The 19,320-nt window shown below is 42.1% G+C and overlaps 1 protein-coding gene across 2 annotated transcripts in view; it reads left to right on the top strand.

Moving 5' to 3' along the window:
* The first annotated feature begins 1,550 nt into the window (after window positions 1-1,550).
* The window catches only part of KDM5B (lysine demethylase 5B), a 77,986-nt gene continuing 60,216 nt past the window's right edge, over window positions 1,551-19,320 (top strand). The window contains exon 1 of one of the 2 annotated variants that reach the window (XM_040636466.1): window positions 1,551-1,961. In XM_040636466.1, the coding sequence (XP_040492400.1) occupies window positions 1,758-1,961 (204 nt within the window). In that variant the 5' untranslated portion in view covers window positions 1,551-1,757. The remainder of the gene's footprint in view (window positions 1,962-19,320) is intronic. The other variant, XM_040636465.1, reaches the window with a different exon arrangement.

Here is a 19,320-nt window from a genome sequence, read left to right as displayed (position 1 = left end):
GAGAGCTGAGACAAGCCGTACCTTCTGTAAGGACCTTTTTGAACTCTTTGGGGCCAAGAACCTCTGGCAAGAGTTTATTGAAGAGGAGGCTTTGCCTCTCCCCTCTTTTTAAGTTGAAGAATCCTCAAGGATAAGAGAGACTTCTTTCCTCTAGGTGAATCTGAAAGCAGAGCTAGGACTATGTTGACCCAAACAGTACTTCCATGGGGTTGGCTGCTTTCTGGGTAAGAGAGATCTTTTTCGTGTTGAGGTCCTACTTGTTGAATTTCCTCTCTTGGGGCAGGACACTAGGCGCTCATCCTACCAACCCCCACCCCAGGGGCTCCCAGGCCTCAAAAGTGTTCATATCTCTTAAAGTTACTTAACCTCTCTGTGCCTCCATTGTTTCCTCCGCAAAATGGACATAATAGTCGTACCTATCCAACAGGATGGTTGTGTATTGAATGAGCTAATCTACTAACACACTCAAAGCATATACAACAATGCTTTACACACAGTAAGCATTAAATAATGACTATCACTCATAAGCCAAAAACTCCAGATTTCCATCTCCACTTCTGACATCTCCTCTTCAGATTTATACTATTCAGCCTGTTAAATATTTCCAACTGTACCAAAGACTCCTCAAACTCAACAATATCCAGAACGGATCCAGAAGTGAACACATTATCTCCCACCTCATACTGATTTCTCATGTATAGAGTCTAGGGGTATGTCGCAGCAATGCCAATGGGCCAAGCAACCATTCAGGCACGCACCTTAGACACCTGAATCATCCTCCATACCTTACTGTCCCTCCCGGATTTACCACTGAGTCCTAATTTTATCTCCTACATTTGCATCCCTCTTCCTAATGAATAGCGCCACTGCCTTAATTTAGGCACCATTGTTTCTCATCTAGATTATTTCTATCACAATCACCTCGTTGTTATACTGCTCAAGGATCACTCTTTTCCCTGCAACACCCCCCTTTCCAAAAGATAGAGTCTCTATCACTTGTTAGCTGTATGAATTTGGGCAACCTGCTTTTAACCTGTGCCTCACTTTCCATTTGTAAAATGGAAATAAGAGTACCTACCTCGTAGGGTTGTTGTGTAGATTAAATGATTCATGCAAACCACTTAAAACAGTGCCCAGGATATTCAAGTGCTCAAGTGTTGGCTTATTATTAACATTTTAACTATTGTTTTCTTACCTCCATTTTGTTCTTACTTTCAAGCCGTTCCCCCTACCTAGAAAATCCTTCTCCATTATGCCAAATACCTTCTGCCCCTCGCCAAGTTTTGCTAAGTATATATACTTCTATCATGGCACCTAGCACAGTGTACTGACACGATTGAAATAATCCACTCATGTATCTGATCTTCTCCACCAGAGTATTAACTTCTTGAGGGAAGGGACTCTGGCACGTAGTAAATGGTCAATAAACGTTGGCTCAACTGGACCGTAAGGATCAACTCCATCCCCAGGCTGAAGGCCCCGGCCCCGCCCGATTCGGGGGCGGGGCCGAGAGCTCGGCGGTGAGTGGGGGTGGGGGTGGGACTCTTTTTCCTCGCCGTGGCGGCGGAGGCGCACGGCGTGGGTTAGCGGTAAGACGTCGTCGGAGGAAGGCTGAAAAAGCCCAAGGTGCTGCCGTTGCTAGTACAAGTCGGACTTGGTGTCGCCGGAGCCGCGTCTGCACACGTCTCGGACCCAGCGCAGCCCGCCGCCGCGGTCCCGGAGCCCACCCCGTCCTCGCCCGTCTCCAACCCGCGGTGATGGAGCCAGCCACCGCGCTGCCCCCGGGCCCTCGCCCGGCGCTGCCCCTCGGGGGCCCGGGCCCGCTGGGCGAGTTCCTGCCTCCCCCCGAGTGCCCGGTCTTCGAGCCCAGCTGGGAAGAGTTCGCGGACCCCTTCGCTTTCATCCACAAGATCCGGCCCATAGCCGAGCAGACTGGGATCTGTAAGGTGCGGCCGCCGCCGGTGAGTCACGCCGGCACCCCGGATCCTGCTCGCGGCTGGGGGAGGGAGCGAGGACGCGCGGGCCGGGGAGGCCCGAAGCGCTGGGGGCGGGGAGCGGGGTCGCCCCGGAGGCCGCGTCAAGTTTGTGGTTGCCCCAGGGTCGGAGTTGAGGCCGGGGGAGAAGGACCGGGCTTCTCCAGGGTGGGAGGTGAGGAGCGTGGGAGAGCGGGCGCTTCGGTGGTGCCAGCCCGAGGGCCCGGGCGACGCGCTGCCCGGGCGGACGGGTGTGCGGCCCGGCCCGGGGTTCGGGTTCGGTTCCGGATGAAGCGGTGGGCGCGGGGGTGCTTCCTGCCGGAGGCCGGCGGCGTCGCGGGCGAGGAGGGCGGGCGCCGGGCCCGGCGCTGCTCCGCGGGCTGGGGCTCGCCTCCTCCCCCGGGGTGCGGGGGTGTGTGCTGGGTGGGGGTGGGGACTTGCAGGAGGCGTAGGCGAAGGAAGTTTATCGGCGCGGGAGCCCTGGTCCTTTGTGTGGTGGCGGCGTCGGCCCGGAGCGGCCCTCACCTGGGCGCCCCACCCTGCAGGCGGGGGCACCCCTCTGCCCCCCGGGCCCCGGGCCTCCTGCTGTCCCCCGGGCCGGGCTCGAGGAGGGGGCGTCCAGCGCTGCCAGGGGGTGGGGAGGAGCCGCGGGGCTGGCCCCGGAGCCGAGGTGTTGTGGGGGGCGTAAGTGTGTGTGTGGGGGCGCTTGGGGGCGGTGGGGGCAGGACCGGCGGCGGAGGGCCCGGTGCCCGGCCGCGCGCCCGGCCGCGCGCACACCCGACTTCGGGCCGGGCCGTTCGGTTCCCCGGGGAGGTCTGGGCTGTGTTGGTGGGGTGGGGGGCGAGGCCGTGCAGTAAGGGACTTGTCAGACCAGAAGACCTTCGAAGGCTTCAGGCGCACTTCCCGCGCCCCCCAGCCCGCGGAGGCTGAAATGCAGCCCCACTTCAGCCCTCCGAGCCGTGTCTAAAGCGCCTCGGGCCTGGGGGCTGTGTGTGAGGGGTGGGGTGTTGCCGAAGTCTTCTCTAACGGCTCCAACGTTCGCTGAGCAGAGCCCGGCCAGCCCTTCCCTGTCCCCCACCCCCACCCGGAACTGGGTGCGCGCCTACTCCCCTGTTTTTTTGCCCACCTTGCGGATGGTCTGAGTCCGAGTTGGCCTAAAGGACGGTTGGACGGGCTGGGACCGTTGGGAAGGATGTTTAACTGCTTTCCTACAGTTGAAGAATCTTATCCCCACTGTCTTCCCCGCCCCCATCCCACCCCTACTCCCACCCCCGTTGGAGGAAGATTCCACACACCCCCCCCAATCCCTTTCTTTCTTAAGCTTGCTCTTTGTAATGACATTTGGAGTTGCAGGGGTTCTGTATGTAATCATTCTGGTTTGGAAAAGCAGTTTTGAGGGAGATCTCTCATGTCTTCTTTCTCCGGTCTCCCATCTCCTTCCCCCCAAAATTAAAACACAGACACCACACTTTGGTTTTTCTTGGACAAGTTTGAAGATGTAGATGAAACTATGCCTCAGAAAATAACTGGTCAGCTAGTATGGGGGAAATGTTTGAAAATAGAACCATTTCTTTCAAGAAGTGGATAAGGTTGATTCTTGTTGCTTAAGGGAAGTACGTTTCTTCTAGAGTGCAAAGAGGCCTGCAGAAGTTATAGCCGGAGCTTATTAGAGCTAAGGTTTTAATTCTTGAAGAATAGGTCATGTTTCAAACATTTAGCAGTTTAGCTTTATGTCATATGCTATGGAGGGTGAATGTGAGTATTGTTCATTTGTATTAATGAGATTTTATTCAGGAATTAGGCAACTTGATTTAAGTTCTTCGTAACCAAAATGTGTGGAGTCGGGTTCCTGGGAGTGAGAGTTGTCCTCCATGTTGGTATTGTGGTGTGTACTAGGGCCAGGATAAACCCTTTATCTTACTTTAATTATTCTGTGCCTTTTATTGGGTCCTTTCCCAAAAAGATAGTGTTGGCTCTGGTTAGGTGTGGATACCCATTTCTTCATCTTGGCTAGGATATTAATGGTAAGCTTTGCAAAATGTGTGATCATATGCCTTTTCCCATTCTGAATGTCAGACAGACATGATGGCCACCATTTTGTATTGAGAGTAGTACATTCTACAGCCTGAGAAAGGGTGTTAAAAGAGGCAGAAATAATCTACAAACATAACCAATGCTGTGTTTTGGAGACCTGCTTTGTGTGAGGGGGGCTTTCTTCGTCCTTTGTTTAACAAACTCCTGTGCCAAATGGAAAGAGTTTGTTGTTGATATAACCACAAAAAGGGAAATCTTTCCAGAAGTTGTAGCTCTTGAAGAAGGGTCTTGTTGGAACAAAGGTGTCTTAAGGGACGTAAACAGTCTTTGTTTTAGAAACTGTTCTGTTTTAGAAAGCTGTGAACAAGTGGTTTCATATAGTTGAAATAAAGCAACAAAAAAACCCAAGAGGTATGAAATATTGTCCGTAGTATGGCTTTATAATGCCTGTGTTTCTAGATGATTTTTATTCGCTAATTTTTTGGAATACAAGTGGCTGTATTAAAATGGAGATTGGGTCTGTTGGTATTTAAAGCATTTCAATTTCCTTTTGTTCTTATCTTTGTATCTTTAATTAATGGTACTTACTCAGTTTACAGCTGCTTTCTGTGAGGGCCCTAAACTATTTTGCTTCTGAAAACTTGGGGTTCACGGAGATTTGTGAAATCATAGTAAGGTAAATGTGATAAAAGGTAATAAATTAAGAAGACTGTTAAATCCTGAGTTAAAAGTTTAAAGCGGGAAATAAACAAATCTTTTTCAAATTACACCCAAGTGTGTAGGATAACCAGGTTTATTTCCTGGGCTTTAAATTTTTTTTAAACTTACAATTAATCAGACTTTTGGTTTTGCTACCTTTAAAATGCACATTTTCATTTCCTCCTTGATGTACTTAGATGTCTTTTAAGGGCAAATTTTCCATGTTGCTTTGTGGTATTTGGAAGTGATTAATTTTAGGAGTGGAACTGTTAGGCAAAAAATAGGTGGCGCTCGGTGAATACTTTTTTGTCTCCCGAGTCTGATTGGAATATATTTGATGGCTTTAATAACTTTCTTTCTTGCTCTGAAATGTCTGACATTGGCCATATATAGGCGGATTCCACATATTTCTTCTTTGGCAGTATCCAAAAATCAGGGATTTAAATCAAACCCCGTATGGCACAGTAGACACATTTTTTCAACTTTAACTTCCTGTGGGTCATTAGTTTGATCCCTTCATCTTTATAGCCAAAGTGTAAAACTTCCAAGTGTTTTCATACAGTCAGCATCTTTGAGTGAGCCTGCTGGTTCTACCATTAGGAACAGGGAGGAACTTAAATACACATTTCTTTGTATGGTTAGAGGTGTTAATGATATGGAGCTCATTTACTCTCATTCCAGCCTATCAATCTCCCTAATTTTAGGTTTGATTGACTTTGGCCTAACCCTCTCTGTTGTTTTCCCAGTTCCTTTGGTGTCTCGGAATTTTTCTCTAGTTGTGAGTCTGTAGCCATTTTAGACCCCTTACCTTTTGGAGACAAGACTTATCAATAGAAACATCCTTGAGCGAAAGAATTTATAATTACTTTTTCAAAAATAACTTTATTGAGATATAATTCATATACCATATAATTCATTGATTTAAAATGTTATGACTCGTTTAAGTAGTTTCAGAGCTGTAAAGCCATCATGACAATCAATTTTAGAATATTTTCATCACTTCCAAAGGAAACCCTGTACCCACTTGTAACTGCCTTTTAAGACAAATTTAGGACTGTACTGTTCAGAAGAAAAACTTTTTTTTCTCACTTAGTAGGAGGCTGGATTAAGTCCTACAGGTATAGTTTGAAAATGTCTGCCTTAAACAACGTAAAAACAAACTTCATTTATTTATCTTTGAATGGGTGTTTAGCTGAATTTGACTTTGCCAGTGGTAAATAAATTGGTCACACTGAGAGCCACGAACCTATCCACCTAGTTGTAACTTTTAGCGAACTAATCAACAAAATTAATAGACTTTTAGAATAGAACGTGAGTGATATTATACATACATAAGGCAGCTTAAGATTCATAGCCCCACTGGAAAAATTTCCTTACCAGTGATTATAGGATTTGTTTTTAAACATGCAACCTAAACCTCTTTAAAGAGCAAAACGAATTGAGAATTGCCTTTGAAAAGTGTTAATGTTGTGTTGAAGCTGGGGTTTGAATTCTTTCATTATTGAAACATACTGATAAGAAAAGATTAGGGAAAATTTTATTAGCCCTCAATTTCAATCTTTGTCTCTAAGGTACTTAATTTTCTTTATGATGTGCTGGCCTAAATTTAAGAGTATTTCTGTTTGATAGATCAACTGAACTCATTTAATTTGGGGGACAACAACAAAGTTTAGGATGTTTAGGATACTTTTAATAGGCAGATAGAAGTCTTCCAATGAGAGAATTTTCTTTTAGAAAGGAAAAAAATATCATCGTAAACTATTGGATAAAAAAAATTGCATCTGGTTTATGTGCTGTAAATGGGATATTTTTCTAGACTTTTGTAACTTATTGTCTTAATTGGACCACATTAAAGGTTGGCTGTAGAAAAGGATAAAGGGAGAACTCATGCCCCCCCCCCCCAATGAAAGTGCTAATTAGGTTCCTGGATTTAGGTTCTAGGAAGCCTACTTGTGTACTTCTTTACAAAGGCTGTATATTGGTTTAAAAAAACCAGGAACCTAGAAAATCCTTGCTTTCCTCATTGTACAGACCTTTCAGCTTGATTTGAGTTGAGGGAGTGGTGGGATTTTTCCTTGCGAAGAGAATTAGATATTCTCTGGAGATTATGCTAATATACCTGCTTTAAGTGCAGAATAACCTCAAAAAACCTTTTTTTTTTGCCAACCTCAAAAAAATATTAAGGGGAATAAATGTTGGGAATTGAAGTGTCTATACTTTACTTTCTGAAATTTTAGGTTTGGGTCACTTGAAGAGGCATCACTGGAGGCAAACTTCCCCTTTGGGGAAGTGGGTGGGTAGAGTGGTACTTTGGGAAAGCCATAGCACTTGGGCTCCTCCCATTTTGCTTTATATTAAAGTTTGAGAGGGGTGCCTGGGTGGCTCAGTTGGTTAAGTGCCTTCAGCTTGGGTCATGATCTCAGGGTCCTGGGATCGAGCCTCACGTCAGGCTCCCTGCTCAGCAGGGAGTCTGCTTCTCTCTCTTCCTCTGCCACTCCCCCTGCTTGTGCTCTCTCTCTGTCAAATAAATAAAATCTTAAAAAAAAAAAAAAAGTTTGAGAAACTTATAACTGGATTTTAAAATCTAATTTGTGAGAAACTTGTTGAGCTATGAGAATTGTATGCAGCATAGCAAGGACTTTTTTGTTAAATGCTGTCTTAGATGGGATTAAAGAAAAAAATTAAATGAGATGCTACCTTTGTACATCTCCAAAAACTCTTCCAAAAATGCTGCTTTTTCTGTGATTAACTATTAGATGATTTCTGTGGCGAATGTGCTTTTTACAACCCCCAAGTTTATGAACCAGACTAATGAGGAAAAGCTGCCGACAGGGCAGTGAGATATTTCTGTTCCATAATTGTGCGATGTTTGGAACAAAGATGTGGAATTTGACTAAATGAATTCTTATAAATTCTCTCTTGCTTTTTTTTAAACATTCAGATCTTTCATTGTAGACCATTCCTCTAAAGTATCGTTGCCTTATACCTTTAGATGCGGTCTAGAGTCATCCCATCTATTTATCCTTTTTTCTTTTTTTATCATGTAAACTTACTTTCTGGACACAAGGATTACTTTGCTCTGCCAGTGTGTAAAGTAAAAATTTTTTATTATGAAAATACTCAAGCATACACAAAAGCATAGAGAATGTAGTCCCTTTAGCTATTTTCCTGGATATAGAAGAGCAGGAAGCAGATTAACAGCATTGGGATTGAGAGTAAACTAGTGACCTTCAGTTGCAAAGAACAATTTTGCTTAGCTTTTATCTTATAAAGGGTGTGAGTGAGATTTGGGCACTTAGGAATGGGGTTTCTAGCCTTTAGTGAGTGATGGTCACTTTACCCAATTAGAATGGGGATTGTATTTCTCAGTTTTTTTGTTTTTTTGTAAGATTTTATTTGTACGTAATCTCTGTATCCAGTGTGGGACTCAAACCTGTAACCCAGAGATCAAGACTGTCATGCTGCACTGACTGAGCCAGCCAGGCACCCCTGTATTTCTTAATTTTAATCAGTAGCTTTGTTGCTTTATTACACGTTTGTTGGAACCTGTGCAGAAATTTGACCATCTTCAAGCCAGCTCTTGGAACCCAGAAGTTTGGTGGTGGTGGTTGGAGGGCATTCTCTGCAAGCATTGTTCCATTCTCTATTTGTCCATTTCCCTGTCTGCCAGGCTATCTCAACTTTTCTCTCCCTTGCGGGAGAAACTGTGGTATAGCTACTTCCTTGTAACATGGCTTGGGATAGGCACGTTAAAGTACTAATTGCACCAATTCCAATTGCTGTAAAGGAAAAGAATCTGAAATTTCTTCTGGAAAAGGAGTTTTAAGGGAATGAGAATCAAAGGGGTCTAATGAGTTGTTGGTTAGGTTGTTAGGTTCACTTTTCTGTTAAGAGTGGTAGTTTGGCCTTCAGCCTTGATGGTGCAGTTTCTGTTCCAGCAGAATTGCTGATAAACATTTCTGTGGTGTCAAAAGTTTAAAAGGAGCAGTTTAAAGATCAGGTCATTGAAAAATATTTTCTGTCAATAACGCCTTAAAATCTAATTGTTTTCCCCACCAAAATAATGATTTCTCAGATAGGAAACTAGTTAAACAACACCAGGCAGAATATCACATAATGAATGGTTTTTTAGAACTTGTTGATTCCATTTCACTTGGTAATGTGTTATTTTACAGTAGATGGAAAATTTACAGAATATTTTGCATGGGTAAAAATAAGCTTTATCAAGGGTAGTGTATATGGATTATTATTTTTTAAAAGTCTGTTCCTTTATTTTTTAACATATTTTATTTATTTGAGAGAGAGAGAGAGAGAGAGAGCGTGCTCACCAGCAGGGGGAGGGGAGAGGGAGAGGGAGAGGGAGAAGCAGGCTCCTCACTGAGCAGGGAGCCCAACTGGAGCTTGATCCCGGGACTCCAGGACCATGACCTGAACCAAAGGCAGATGCTTAACCAACTGAGCCACCCAGGTGCCCCTAAAGTCTGTTCCTTTATTATGTAAAAGAAGGAGTTGGGTGTTTCTAGATTTTGGAGAAAAAGTGGGTAGAGTTCTGAGTCTGATTCTGTCATGACCTTGGACAATGTCATTTTTCTCCAATGTATGCCTTCTCATCTGCTATAAGGGGATTTGACACTGACCTAGGGCTGCTGTCCAGATTAATTAATTGATGGATTGCAAGGAGCTTAGATCCTAAAGCTTTATTTGTTCACTGCTAAGAAGACTCTAGGGACAGATTTAGTGAGACAAGGGTTAGGGCCAAATATGTATCCCTCCTTTTCCCCTACAGTGAAGGGATTTTTAAAAAGTGAAACTTGAAAAGTCAAAAGCTCAGCATCAAAACTACAATATACCGAATATAATTCTTCTGTTGGTCTAAATGAAGCTTGTCTATTCCTAGATATTTTCAAAAATTGGATTAAAAAATTAGTGAGATTAAAATCTTTTCTCAAGTAGAGCTGTTATAGACTGTTTCAGAAAATTTGCAGGTGCATATGTTATGTGTGTCTTGTGTAGTGTGCATAGTCGGGCAAGAGTTTGTGTTAGGTGTGCTTTGTGTTAAGAAGTGTTTAAAATTATTTAAATTTCTCTAGTATGAGATGGCTATGATGCTGTTGAAGCCCTGCAAATGGAGGGCATTATATCTTACCTAACAATTAAAATAATCCCAGTTCTTGCTAGGTAGGAAATTGAGTTGTTAGTTTGACTCATATAATATTCGACAATTATTCTTCCTGTAAAGGGGGAGAAAAGTAAAAGGTGGCAGGGAAAATGTTTATTTTGATCCTCAGGACAGAGCCAGATTGTATTTTATTCTTTAGTAACAGTTAGGCAAACTTAAAAAAATAACAATAAATGTGATGAGAACTCCCATACAAACCTGGATTCCCCAGTTTTTTGTCCAAATATATCTTGTTATTGGGCCTCATAACATTGCCTCTTACATAGACACATATATACTATTTCCACAGTGGGTGTTTTGTTTTGTTTGAGAGAGAGCACAAGCATGGGAGAGGCAGAGGGTGAGGGAGAGAAAAATCTCAAGCAGACTCTGTACTGTGTGTGGAACCCGCTGTGGGGCTTGATCCCAGGACCCTGAGAGCACCACCTGAGCCGAAACCAAGAGTCAGAGGCTTAACAAACTGCGCCACCCAGGTGCCTCTGGTTTTTTTGTTTTCTGTTTATTTTTTAAAAATTTTATTTATTTATTTGACGGGGGGGGGGGAGCACAAGCAGAGGGAGCAGCAGGCAGAGGGAGAAGCAGGCTCCCTGCTGAGCAGAGAGCCCCAGGAAGGGCTTGATCTCAGGACCCTGGGATCATGACCTCAGCCGAAGGCAGTCTCAACCGACTGAGCCACCCAGGTGCCCCTGGTTTTTTGTTTTTATCTTGAGTCAAGCAGTTTACTGAGTATTGCTTTCTAGATGTATTAAAAACACTCCCCAATGGTGTATAAACAACTTTTGAGTCTTTAAATGTTGAGTATTTTAGCTGGGAGCATGCACCTAGCCTAAGATTTCTCTTCCGAGCTATGCTTGTTATGTGGCCTTAGGCAGATTTTTGTGCATTCCTGTGCTAATTCTTGCCATCTCACTGGCTTGACCAGATTTTAATGTTCAGAGAAATAAAGTCGAAAACTTAGTGTGTGTTGAGCACTTGGTTGGAGCTTTTATTAAGCACATTTTCCTATGTGGCATACATACTCCGGACTACAGATACTGAAACATTATCATTTTATTCTAAACTTATAACTCTAGGAACAAGGAACAAATCCTTATCAAACCCACATAATTACACGGTCTTTTAGGCAAGATCCTCCCAGTTGTCTGTGTGGTTGTACCAACTCATCGTTTGGTGATATTTAAACCAGATGGTAATGTCTCATCTTTGCCAGTCTTTAACTTGGACGGAAGAGGTGGGGAGAGCAGGATCTCTTAGGATTTATATTATGGCATCTTTATTTGTGGGTCAGGGGTGAGGGAGTGGAGAAGAGAGAGGTCTACAAAGAGAGTCTTTGGAGTATAATTTCCATTTTGTAAAATTTCAAGTATTCTAAGCTTTTTCTTCTCTCAGAGAGGCTCTTATCCAGTGGTATGATGTATTTTGGATAAATTGAGAATAGCCACCAGATTTTCCAGTAGGAGGCTGTCTTCAGGCATTTGTGTAGGGTGTGGGTTTAGGGTTTTTAAAAATTGTACTTCATGGCAGTCCATTCTACTGGGTTCCTTTCTCTCACCACTTTTTTTCACTGCTAATCTTCTGGCTTTTCTCATCTTCCATTTATAAAATGTATCTTTGACTTACATAATAATTGCTTATCAAGATTTTCTTTTGAGAGGAACAGAGTTTAGAATTTGACTTAGCATCCAAGGTAATTTGTTTTTGAAGGTTGGTATTATCTAGCTAGGAAATGAAAACTTGAAGAGAACAGATTTCATGGAAAGAATACTAGAGTAGGAATCAAAACATTTGCCTTCTGGTGTGTGTTTCAATGTTTATGTGTTATCCCTGAGCTGTTAGCTTGAAGAGGGTCATGACTATTTTCAGAGTTTTTTATTCCATTAAAATTGCCTATAAAATGGGGATAATGCCGGCCCTGCTTTACATAGTGAGGCCTAAAATAGGTAAGTAGACTTGGTCAAAGTCACCTGACTATTGGGTGGTGGTGTTAAGGGTTTGAACCTAGAGTTAGTGCACTTAACTACTATTTATGTTGCCTCATATATTCGTAGTAATGATACAGTTGTGATTACATGAGATGGTTGATGGAAAATTATGAATCATATTATTTTACTGTTATTTGTTATTGTTGTGTTATCTATTTGTATTATTCTTTTGCTTATACATTTTCTATCCTGATACAGGCTACCCTTTCTTTTCTGATGGGCTCGGCAAAAAACATTTTTGTTAGTTAGTTCTTGCTGCTAAGGTATGACAGTTTTATAGGTAAGGAAACTGTGCTGAGAGAAGTTAAGCGACTTATCTAAGGTGACAAAGCTTTTTTTTTTTTCAAGATTTATTTATTTCAGAGAGATTGTGTGCAGGTTGGGGGAAGGGCAGAGGGAGAGGAAGAATCTCAAGCAGATTCCCAGCTGAGCGTGGAGCCCAATCCTGGGCTCGATCTCAGGACCCTGAGATCATGACCTAAGCCGAAATCAAGAGTCGGACGCTTAACCCAACTGAGCCACCCAGGTGTGCCCCCTAAGGTGACACAGCTTTTTAAGGACAGATTGGAGAATTTCAAACCATGCCTTTACTTCCAAGTTCACTGTTCTTCCTTCTCATACACAGTGGCTTCTTTAATAAATCCCACAAATTAGCCAGCTCTTCTCATCTCTCCTCACAGGTTTTTTGGGAAGACAGTGGTTTTCCCTAGCTTTCTTCTCACCATCCAAACACAACTGAAGGGAAATCAATAAAATTAGTAATGATATCGAATGATACTAAAATACTGTTTCGTGTTTATTTGTCTCTAAAATTTATTTATGAAAATTTAAATAAATCCTATATCCTCATTCTTTTTTTTAATCCTCATTGTTTTAGTTTATTAATATGTATGAGCTTTGCATTTCATATACTGTTGGTTGCTTGGCTCATTTGTGTGGAAAGTCCTGGCTCATCAATTTCAGTGACCACCCAGGTTCAATGGAAGAGTATCCATTAAGCCTTAGGCCCCCTGAATATAGCCCTGCTTCCCATCAAAATCATCCTGGGCTCTGCCCCAGAATTGAATTAGAATCTCATGGGATGCCCACGTGTTTGAATTTTAAGACGCTCCTCTGGTCATTTTATTTTTGAGAGAGAGAGAATGAGCAGAGGGGAGGGGCAGAGGGAGAAGCTGAGCAGAGAGCCTGACACGGGACTTACTCTAGGACCTTGGGATCATGACCTGAGCCAAAGGCAGATACTTAACCAATTGAGCCACCAACGCGCCCTCCTCTAGTCTTTTTTAAACCCATCTAGGTTTAAGAACTACTGGTTTTAGATAGTTCCCCGATGAGGTTTAGGCAGCTGTTAATAATGTAAGGAATTCTCTATCTGTTGACTCTGAATTAGTAGAATTTCTCAACTCTACTACCAGCAATTAGGGACTCCTTTTTGTCAGCTCTGGTGAATGAAGAAATGAACTGGGTCCTTGGGTTTGGTTGTGGGTTTACTTCAGTACATTTGAAGATTTTTATTTATTCATTTTAGAGAGAAGAGCGCAAGTGAGGGGAGGGCCAGACGGAGAGGGAGAGGAACAAGCCGACTTCACATCGAGCTCAGAGCGGAGCCCAACATGATCTGAGACCCTTGACCTGAGCCTAAACCAAGAGTTGGACACTTAAATGACTGAGCCACCCAGGCACCCCAATTCAGTACATTTATTGATGTTTCAAGAAGTGCCAGGCATTGTGTTAAGGTTTTAGGGGTCGAGACCCGCATCGGGCTCCCTGCTCTGCTAGGAGCCTGCTTCTTCCTCTCCTACTCCCCCTGCTTGTGTTCCCTCTCTTGCTGGCTGTCTCTCTCTGTCAAATAAATAAATAAAATCTTAAAAAAAAAAAAAAGAAATGAATTAAACAGCTTTTCCTTAAAGGAATTCATAGTCTACTGGTGAGAAAGATCTGCAACTAGATTATACGGTGTGATGTGTGCAAGTAACGGAAACTGTATATAGTATGGTTGAAGATCCTAGGATTGGAGGGATGTGGAGGTAGATAAAGTATAGGGAGAGAAGGCTGCGTGGGATGCCTGGGAGGGCTTTGGATTGGGGCAAGATTAGTGGAGGAAATAGGGGTATAGAATGAGAATGAGAATCTGACAGAACCTCCAGAAACATCAACATTTACAAAAGGAAGAGGATCTGGTTGTAGGCTGCAGGAAAAGTGCTGGGGGAAAAAGCAGGTTTGTTGAGAGTCAGTATTTGAGACTTATATGACCTTATCGTGATGATTTGCTTAAGTCTCAATTCCAGACACAACTGCAAAATCCTTTATTTAAAACCTGGAAAAGTTGGGGCGCCTGAGTGGCTCAGTTGATTAAGCGGCTGCTTTGGGCTCAGGTCATGATCCTTGGGTCCTGGGATTGAGCCCTGTGTCAGGCTCCCTGCTCAGCGGGGAGCCTGCTTCTCTCTCTCTCCCTTTGCCCCTCCCCCTGCTTATGCTTTCTCTCTCTGTCAAATAAATAAAATCTTAAAAAAAAAAAAAAGACCTGGAAAAGTAGATAATAGAAGAGCTTTTATAGCATTTGTCCCTTTGATTCAAATGAGGACCAGTTTTATCAGGCTGCAGTTTGTGCATATTTTAGTTTAAAGTGGGTTATCTTTTAAATCAAATTATTATTAAATGTGGCAATAAATGTGAAATAAGGCGGTTGATGGTGCTGTGTCTACAATAATAACAGAGCATGGTTTGAGATATAGAATATTAAGACCTTTGGAGATAAGACCTATTTATCTACCATTGTAAATTGAGCATGCTTGTGTGTCAGTGCATCCTTTTCTCTTTCAAATAGATCTATCTAGCCTTGAAACATGGTCAGAATTCTAGTATATTGAGTAGAATCGCATGTTGCCCTTATATAACTATTAAGTGATCTGGCAGTGGGATGAATGGAGAAGCTTCCTAGCAATTCCTGTTCATGTCCAGGCTTCAGTCTTTTACTTCAAATATGGCTGTTAGGGATCATACAGGTTCTAAAATTATTTCCACTTTTAACGTTAGGCTTGCAGTTAATTGTAGCAGGGCTACATAGCTGTTAAATATTTGCGTCCAGTGAAATGAACGGCTTACTATTTATGTTTCTTTTTTTTTAATACAACTGCCAAATCTGTCTTCAAATGGAACATCAAGCAAAACAAAGATTTTATAGTTTTTTAGTATCTTCTCAGAGCCTCAGGCTGATTTTTAGTGTCACTGCTGTCTCTCTTGTGACCTTGATTGTGAACCTGTGAGTGTCGTTTGTAAAGTACTGAAGTTGTAGAACATGTGTTTACAGATTCAGTGAGGCCTTCAAGTTAGGGTGTGGGCTGTTTACCTTTCCCTTCCCTCGGTGCCTAGGTGGGTTTGGGTGGTGCTGAGGGGAAGGTTGTAGGGGCAGAGTCCAACTTTTTTCCTTAACCCCTTCCCCTGATAGATCATTGCCAGAACCTTTCTCTGAAGTATGTCATCTTTTCTTAACCTTGGTACCCTCAATTTTCTGTGAGAAATTGTCTTTTCCTCACTGGGATCCTACTTAAGAAAGAAAACAGAATGAAAACTACTTACTAAACTTCCTTGAGGGAGAAACTCTGGCAGTATAGCTACTTGATTGTAACATGGCTTGGTCTAGGCACATTGAAGTAATATTTGTGCCAATTGTAATCGCTGTAGGGGAGAAGAATCTGAAATTTCTTCTGGTTTCATTTGGTGAGTTTTGTGTCATGAGAAGTCTATGAATGATCTGAAAGAAATAATGCTTTCCTCTTAAATTTTCATAATCGACCTTTCGTGATGTCAACCCATTTGAGTGGAAGATGACTTGTACTAGGGATTTAGCTTTCTTATTATCCTTCTGAGTGATTTTTAAAAGGATGCTTCCATATAGAGACCTATAGATAAGATTTTGGGGGAATATGCCAAAAATTTGTATGAATCACTTCAGTAGATAACTTTGGTAGACATCTGTTAGGAACATTTTGAGAATAAGGTCTTCATGTGATCTTGTTATTACGTTACTCTTACTGTTTATAAACAAGGCGGTACTTAGCTTGTTCCTGTAAAGTGTCCTGGAAAGGAAACCATCTTTTTGAAGGTTTGGGAGGACCGTTTTCCATGGTATTTTCACATGGTTTTGACAATAATAAATCAAGTCATTTAGAGGCCCTGCAAATACAGATTATTGTTACCAAGTTTTATTAAAAGGGGTGAAAGAGAGGGGCGCCTGGGTGGCTCAGTTGGTTAAGCATCTGCCTTCGGTTTGGGTTATGATCCCAGACTCTGGGGGTTGAGTCCTGTGCTGGGCTCCCTGCTCAGCGGGGAGTCCACTTCTTCCTTTCCCTACACGCCTCCCCCCCCCACTCTCTCTCCTAATCTCTCTCTCTCTCCCGAATAAATAAGTAAAATTAAAAAAGAATAAGTGATGAAAGAGGACCTTATTGGGACTGATGCTTAAAAAGTAAGTACCATGGCCTGTCCCTTTTTTACCAGTGTATTTTCATTTACTAATAGATGCTCCTCCATAGAAACAGTGCTTGGACACTTAATATTCTTTTAAATAAGCTGTCTGTAAAACTGAAAACTGATGGCTTTTACCAGGCCCTGCCAATTATAGGCGTTATAATTTTAACAAAGGTCCTTAATATTTTAGTCCAACTTTTTCTTTTTTTTTTTAAGCCACCCGGGTGCCCCTTTAGTACCATTGTTAATCCTCCCTGTATGTTTGCAAATGATTATTTTGATAGTTTCAGGATCTTTTTGGTGGTAGGGCTTTTAGGGAAGACTGGGTTGACATTGGTATACCTTTTCTAAAAATGTTGCCATTATGCAATAGGTCAAGAAATGATTGTTAGAGAATAGATAAAACAACTTAAGGGGCTGCTTTTAAAATCTGGATGGATAGAGTTCCTTGGAGGGACATATTGGTTGGGAATTCTGTAGGATTAGGATTATTAAGAGTTGTTTCCAGGGTTTGGGTTGAGTACTGACTCTTGGGAGTGTTCGCAAGACCTTTTCAGCAGGTCCAAGGGAACTTCCTCTTTTCAACTAAATATATGTAATCAGATTTTCTTGATACACTTTAACCAAAACAATATACTACAGCTGATTGACTATAGAAGAAGATATGAAATTCCAGCCTATTTCTATTTAGCCAGACATAAAGAGATCTGCAAAATATATGCAACATAAAACAATGCATTCTTTTATTTTTTGCTTAATATTAAATGAATTGATTTAAAACATTTTATTTTATTTTATTTTTAAAATTTTTTTTAAAGATTTTATTTATTAATTTGATAGAGAGAGACAGCCAGCGAGAGAGAGAACATAAGCGGGGGAGTGGGAGAGGAAGAAGCAGGCCTCCAGCGGAGGAGCCTGATGTGGGGCTCGATCCCAGAACGCTGGGATCACACCCTGAGCCGAAGGCAGACACTTAACGACTGCACCACCCAGGCGCCCCTAAAACATTTTATTTTTTAAGTTTTTATTTATTTAAGTAATCTCTGCACCCAAAGTAGGGCTTGAACTCTGGACCCCAAGATCAAGAGTTGCGCGCTCTTCAAACTGAGCCAGCCAGGTGCCCATAAAATATTTTAAATTTCTGTTGTGATCAGAGTGAATAGATATAAGCTATATAGACTAAAGCTCTTTGAGGTCCTCAATTTTGAGAGTTTTTAAAGAGGTCCATGGGACACCTGGGTGGCTCAGTCAGTTAAGCACCTGCTTTCTGCTCAGGTCATGATCCCAGGTTTTTTGGGATCGAGTCCTGCATCAGGCTCCTTTCTCAGAGGGGAGCCTGCTTCTCCCTCTGCCTGCTGCTCTCACTCTGTTTCTCTCTCTCTCTGACAAATAAATGAATAAAATCTTTAAAAAAACAAAAAATAAATGGGTCCTAAGACCAAAAATTCGAGAGTTGTAGTCATAAGAGAAACTTAGTTCTGCGAAGGCCTGACTCAGTAGAAATAAATCTAGGATCTGTGCATGTGTAAGAGGTGCATTGATTGCAGAGAACAGTATAAAACCAGTAGAGGGTTTGGTAAGAACTTCAATTATCTATGCTTCTGTGAAGTGGAAAGTTTAAAAGTGTTTCCGAAAGGGAAGACAATAAATTTTCCCATATAACCAATATCAACTAAAATGTAAGAAAATGGGCCTTTTTGGTCTTATTTTGTCATTCTGTTTTATAACATTTATAATAAACAGATATGACTGTGTTTTTGCTGCCTTTTCTTTCTTTTTTTTTTTAAGAATTTATTTGAGAGTAGAGAATGTATATGTGCGCACAAGCGTGCCCACGATTTGGGGGGAAGGGCAGAGGGAGAGGAAGAAGCAGACTCCTGCTGAGAAAGGAGCCCCAACGCGGTGCTGGATCCCCAGGACCTGGAGATCATGACCAGAGCCAAAGGCATATGCTTAACCAAGTGAGGCACCCAGGTGTCCCTGTTTTTGCTTCTTAAAGATTTTATTTTTAAGTAATCTCTACATCTAAAGTGGGACTCAAACTCATAACCCCAAGATCAGGAGTTGCATGGTCCGCTGACTGAGCCAGCTGGGCACCCGTATGTGTTTTGCTTCTTGAGAGCTATCTTTGGGGTCAGAAGTTTGGAACATAACACATAAAAATTGATCCAAATAATTTTTTTAATTGACTTTATATTTTTAAGAACTGTTAGATTTACAGAAAAATTGTGAAGATAAAGTTCCCATATATTCCTTCACCCAATTTCCCCTTTTATTAACATCTTACATTATTATGACGTATTTGCTGTAATTAATGAACTGATACTGTTATTCACTGAAGTCCAGGCATTTTATTCATATTTCCTTAGTCCTTAGTTTTTAGCTAATACCCCTCTTTTGTTCCAGGATCTCATCCAGGATACCACATTACATTTAGTTGTCATGTCTCTTTAGGCTTTTTTTTGGTTGTTGCAGTTTCTCAGACTTTGTTTCTGATGAACTTGACAGTTTTGAGGAGTACTGACTGGGTATTTTGTAGGATGTCTCATTCTTGGAATTTATCTTGTTTTTCTCATGGTGAGACTGGGTGTATGGGCAACTGATTTTTTAAAAATTTATTGTTTATTTATGTTAAGATTTTATTTTTCAGTAATCTCTACATCCAGAGTGGGACTCAAAACTCACGACCCTGAGATCAAGAGTCGCATGCTCCAGTGACTGAGCCAGCCAGGCGCCCCTGGTTTTTTTTTTTTTTTTAAAGGGGACATCTATTCTTGCAATCTTGTCTCTGGAAGGACTTAAGACTGAGAATTTTGGTATCACCATAACTGACATAAAGCCTGTGCCACAACATGAGCCTCGCCTCACTGGGTGATCTTACTCACATCTCAGTGAGGGGCATGGTGTATTTTCACTGAACTGTTCTCTGTTTACAAAGTCTTGTCATCAAGTTTTCTTCATTGGCACATTTTTACCAGTCAGA

This window comes from Ursus maritimus, unplaced genomic scaffold (assembly GCF_017311325.1).
Source record: "Ursus maritimus isolate PB19 unplaced genomic scaffold, ASM1731132v1 scaffold_2, whole genome shotgun sequence".
Lineage (NCBI taxonomy): Eukaryota > Metazoa > Chordata > Mammalia > Carnivora > Ursidae > Ursus > Ursus maritimus.
The sequence above is the reverse complement of the archived record's forward strand: the minus strand, read 5'-3'. Positions and strand labels throughout refer to the sequence as shown.